Genomic DNA, 5,904 nt, shown 5'->3' with positions numbered 1-5,904 from the left:
TCCTGGGGAAATCGTTGAGAGGTAGGTCTTCCCCGCCAGAGCGAGCGAACGAACTGGTAGGAGACAAGAGACTGTTAGGAGACTGTTAGGAGATAGGAGACTGTTAGGAGATTGTTAGGAGACAAGAGACTGTTAGGAGACTGTTAGGAGATAGGAGACTGTTAGGAGACTGTTAGGAGACAAGAGACTGTTAGGAGACTGTTAGGAGATAGGAGACTGTTAGGAGACTGTTAGGAGAGAGGAGACTGTTAGGAGACTGTTAGGAGATAGGAGACTGTTAGGAGACAGGAGACTGTTAGGAGACAAGACACTGTTAGGAGACTGTTAGGAGACAAGAGACTGTTATGAGACTGTTAGGAGACAGGAGACTGTTAGGAGACTGTTAGGAGACAAGAGACTGTTAGGAGACAGGAGACTGTTAGGAGACAAGAGACTGTTAGGAGACTGTTAGGAGACTTTTAGGAGACAAGAGACTGCTAGGAGACTGTTAGGAGACAAGAGACTGTTACGAGACTGTTAGTAGACAAGAGACTGTTAGGAGACTGTTAGGAGAGAGGAGACTGTTAGGAGACAAGAGACTGTTAGGAGACAAGAGACTGTTAGGAGACTGTTAGGAGACAAGAGACTGTTAGGAGACAGGAGACTGTTAGGAGACATGAGACTATTAGAAGACTGTTAGGAGACTGTTTGGAGACAGGAGACTGTTAGAAGACTGTTAGGAGACTGTTAGGAGACAGGTGACTGTTAGGAGACAAGAGACTGTTAGGAGACAGGAAATCGTTGAGAGGTAGGTCTTCCCCGCGAGAGCGAGCTAGCTAGCTCTCCCGGTCCCGGTGCCGCAGTTCCCCTGACGGGTTCTTCTTCCGTCCCCCTCGTAGACCTGGTGAAGGACTCGTCCTACCGCGCCAGCTCCTGCTCCCTCAGCAGCTCGGAGAACCCCTACGCGACCATCAAGGACCCGCCGCTGTTGACGGCCAAGCACACCGAGTGTGGCTACGTGGAGATGAAGTCTCCCGCCAGACGCGACCCGCCGTACGCCGAGATCAGCGGCGGCCCGGCCGACAGGCGGAACGTCTACGACGTCGGTGAGCGGCTCGGTTCCCGCGCCGGTTCCTTCTCGTTCGCCGACAGAACCGAACCGCATGGTTCAGTTTGATCTGGACCGACAGATTCTTGGTATTGAACTCTGTTTAAATACCAGCGAAGACGAACACCAAACACTTTGAGTGAGCAAAGGTCAGAGGTCAAGTTCAGTCGGTGGTTCGGTCAGAATTTCTTACCGTCGTCAACGAAACCGTCCGTTTTCTCTGGTTTGATTTCACGTGAAACTGCAGTGGAACGACTAAAGTAAACAACCGTTTGACAAGTTCTACTTTAGTTCATTGTGTTTTTGCAACGTGTGACTGTTCTTGACTCTGGTCTGGTTTCAGAGCCCACCACCGCCGGCTCCTTCCAGACCACCGCCGGCTCCTTCCAGACCGCCGCCGCCGCCGGCCATGGCGGCTTCGTGGCGTTTGGACAGGATCCATACGATTTACCCAAAAACAGCCACATCACCTGTCACTATGACCTGCTGCCGTCCAGAGAGAGTCCCACCGCCGAGCTCCAGGGCCTGGACCTGGAATGATGGCCGACCAGGCTGGACCTGCAGTACCAGGCTGGACCTGCAGTACCAGGTTGGACCTGCAGTACCAGGTTGGACCTGCAGCACCAGACCAAACCTGCAGCACTAGACCCGACCTGCAGTACCAGGTTGGACCTGCAGCACCAGGCTGGACCTGCAGTGCCAGGCTGGACCTGCAGTACCAGGTCGGACCTGCAGCACCAGGCTGGACCTGCAGTACCAGGTTGGACCTGCAGCACCAGGCTGGACCTGCAGCACCAGGCTGGACCTGCAGTACCAGGTCGGACCTGCAGCACCAGGCTGGACCTGCAGCACCAGACCCGACCTGCAGCACCAGGCCGGACCTGCAGCACCAGGCCGGACCTGCAGCACCAGGTTGGACCTGCAGCACCAGACCCAACCTGCAGCACCAGACCCAACCTGCAGTACCAGGTTGGACCTGCAGCACCAGATTGGACCTGCAGTACCAGGCCCAACCTGCAGCACCAGACCCAACCTGCAGTACCAGGTTGGACCTGCAGCACCAGGTTGGACCTGCAGTACCAGGCCCAACCTGCAGCACCAGACCCAACCTGCAGTACCAGGTTGGACCTGCAGCACCAGATTGGACCTGCAGTACCAGGCCGGACCTGCAGTACCAGGTCGGACCTGCAGCACCAGACCCAACCTGCAGTACCAGATTGGACCTGCAGCACCAGGCCCAACCTGCAGTACCAGGTTGGACCTGCAGCACCAGGCCCAACCTGCAGCGCCAGGCCCAACCTGCAGTACCAGGTTGGACCTGCAGCACCAGGCTGGACCTGCAGTACCAGGTTGGACCTGCAGTACCAGGTTGGACCTGCAGTACCAGGCTCACTGACACCATCATGATGTTACCTGGTTTATATCTCGACTGTTTTGACGCTTTATCTCGACCTGAGTTTCTACGTTCGGGTCAGTTTGACCTTCCTTGTAGCTTCGCTGTCAAACCGCCGTGAGTCCAGAGGTCAGTCCAGAGGTCAGTCCAGAGGTCAGTCCAGAGGTCAGTCCAGAGGAACAGGAAGTGACATCACAGAGCCTCGAACCCCCAGGTTTCATTTCCTCCATGAAGGACTGTGACTCCTCCTCCAAACCCCAAACTCTTCAACACGGCAGGTTCTCTGATTCTCTGGAGCACCGACACTCACACACATTCACACATTCACACCTTCACACACACACACACACACACACACACACACACACACACACACACACACACACACACACACACACACACACACACACACACACACACACACACACACACACACACACACACACATTCACACCTTCACACACACACACTCACATTCACACCTTCTCACACACACACACACACACACACACCTTCACACATTCACACCTTCACACACACACACTCACACCTTCACACACACCTTCACACACACATTCACACTTCACACATTCCCACCTTCACACCCACACACACACACACACACACACACACACACACACCTTCACACACACACACACACACATTCACACCTTCACACACACACACTCACATTCACACCTTCACACACACACACACACACACACACACACACACACACACACACACACACACACACACACACACCTTCACACACACATTCACACTCACACTTCACACATTCTCACCTTCACACCTTCACACACACACTCACACACTCACACACTCACACATTCACACCTTCACACGTTCACACATTCACACTCACACCTTCACACTCACACATTCACACTCACACCTTCACACGTTCACACATTCACACTCACACCATCACACACTCTCACTCACACACACACACACACACACACACACACACACACACCTTCACACATTCCCACCTTCACACACACACATTCCCACACTCACACACACACACACACACTCACCCATTCCCACACTCTCACTCTGGCTGTGTTCAATTGTCACTTCTGGAAACAGGAAGTGAGCACAAAGCCCCGCCCACTTCCAGGACTCACACGGTTTCACCAGCACCAATCAGAGCTCTATTTTTCTAACGGCATAAGAACGTATTTTCTTTCATCCTTCAGCGGTTTTATAAAAGAACAAAGTGTTTTTTGTGAGGAGCGAGACGGGAGGTTCCGCTGGAATCACTTCGCCAAAGAGTCTCACGTCCACAACCTCAGCCTCCGTCCACTGCAGGGGACACGGGGACACGGGGACACGGGGACAAGGAAAACCTTCCGTCCTCTTGTATTCCCGTTATTCACCAAGAAGCGGGATTGGAGCTCCAACGATTCCATGAGCTCACTCACTATAAATAGCGTGTAAATACAGTAGCGGCAGCAACTTTATTTTCTCCGGGACGTTTTTGTATTTAATCGTCCGTTTGGTTTTGTTGTTTCATGTTCAAAGTGACGACGAAAAGATGTCAAGAATTGTTGATGTTTGTCCGACGACGTGCTGAAATGAGGTCGAAAAGCTTTTTGTTTTTTTCTTGTTCTGGTTTGTCCGATGTTGTAAATAAACGCGTGGAGCTACGAGGAGAGAGTTGCTGGTCTGAGTTCACACTAAAATCTCCTTCAAGGTTTTGGGCGTCAATTCGCCCGCTGATGAATGAATGAATTGTTAATAAAGCTTTACGTTTTTACGACAACAGAACCAACAACATGACTCGGCACAACCATGGGGGAGGGGGAAAAAACCCCCAAAATGCTTTTAGATATAAAAACAAAACAAAGTAAAGACAATAAATGTTCAAATAAATATATACAGATTTTAATATAGAGAAGCAACACGTCACATAATGCTCAACGGGTACGGCGGTCGTCATACTGTACGTACGTGTTCCCCTCCAACACGTTTTAAACCCTGATGAAGTCCTGACATGTCGGTTTGTTTCAATAAAACATTGTCTCGCCTCGTAATCTCTTTTAATCAAACATTTTTTATTTGCTCAATGTAGCTGCCGCTTTTCTTTGCTGCTCAACTTTAGCGTGTCTCTCGGCGCTTTGCATCGTGGTTGGAGCTTTCTGTTTGCAGCGTAGCGCCGTGCCGCGGCGTGGCCGCCCGGCTCCGGAACATGCGGGGGGGGGGGGGGGTGCCGAGCTCCGAGCTTCTTTGCATTGCGTCCGCGGTGCGTCCCCCCGCGATGCAGCGGCACGGACCGCGCTCCGTGTGCTTCCTCGGCCGGCGCGCTACGGCGCTTCCACGGCCCGGCGCGGCGCGGCGCGGCGCTCCATGGGTCTGTTGTTTCTGTTCGAAAGCAAGGCAGAGGTGGTCGGCGTTCTGTTCAACCGCGGTCCGTGCCGCTGCATCGCGGGGACGCACCGCGGTGTTCCGGCGCGGAGCTGCTGGAGCGCGATCAGCGCCGGAGTGGAGCGGCTGCTCCGGCGTTCGAGCAGAAAACTCCAGGCTCCCGTGTCTGTGCCGCAGCCGGCCGGGGCGCTCCGGTGCGGGGCGAGTCGCCGGAGCGTTCGCTCTCTCGGGACCAACACGGAAGTTGCGGCTGCAAAAAATAACAGTTAACTAAACAACAAGTGCAAAGTGGAGGATGTAAACAACAACAACAACAGAGGATTCATAAGATCCAGATCTGCAGCCAGGCTGAGACGACTGTTGTAGCGTCACATGTCTGCGGAGCTCTTAAGCCCCGCCCACTTTTTTTAGCTCGTCTCTGCGGTGGAAACGGGTACCGGAGCCGGTTTCGCTTTGCCGTACCGCTCCGTACCGCTCCGTACCGCTTTATACCGCTCCGTACCGCTCCGTACCGCTCCGTACCGCTCCGTACCGCTCCGTACCGCTCCGTACCGCTCCGTACCGTTCCGTACCGCTCCGTACCGCTCCGTTCCGCTCCGTTCCGCTCCGTACCATTCCGTACCGCTCCGTACCGTCCCCGCACTTTTGTACGGGTGTTTATCAGTGGTCCATCCTCAACACCTGGCTTCAGTCCACCTGCAGAGTCCATGACTTTGTCTTTATCCACAATCTGAATCTGCTTTGGAATCGTCCGTCTCTCTTTGAGAGACATGGCGTCCACCGGGACCGGCGAGGCAGTCGGATGCTAGCGGCTAGCATTCAGACTCTGTTGCACCGTTGAGGTCAAAACGAGGTAAAGCGCTTTCTGAGCCCTGGTTTAATGAAGACACTCCATCTCTCCGCCGTGCCTGTCCACTGAGTCCAGCTTGTCCTCCACTGAGTCCAGCTTGTCCTCCACTGAATCCAGCTTGTCCTCCACTGAATCCAGCTTGTCCTCCACTGAATCCAGCTTGTCCTCCACTGAATCCAG

At 53.7% G+C, this 5,904-nt stretch overlaps 1 protein-coding gene across 1 annotated transcript in view; it reads left to right on the top strand.

Moving 5' to 3' along the window:
• The window catches only part of megf10 (multiple EGF-like-domains 10), a 37,143-nt gene extending 33,599 nt beyond the window's left edge, over positions 1–3,544 (top strand). Inside the window, exons 23-25 of the mRNA XM_080510254.1 lie at positions 1–21; positions 879–1,085; positions 1,431–3,544. The exon at positions 1–21 is cut by the window's left edge and continues 24 nt beyond it. Coding sequence (XP_080366380.1) covers positions 1–21; positions 879–1,085; positions 1,431–1,627 — 425 coding nt within the window. The 3' untranslated portion in view covers positions 1,628–3,544. The remainder of the gene's footprint in view (positions 22–878; positions 1,086–1,430) is intronic.
• Positions 3,545–5,904: the final 2,360 nt, after the last annotated feature.

This window comes from Blennius ocellaris (assembly GCF_963422515.1).
Source record: "Blennius ocellaris genome assembly, chromosome: 15".
Taxonomy (NCBI): Eukaryota; Metazoa; Chordata; class Actinopteri; order Blenniiformes; family Blenniidae; genus Blennius; species Blennius ocellaris.
This window is presented reverse-complemented; position numbering and strand designations above follow the sequence as displayed.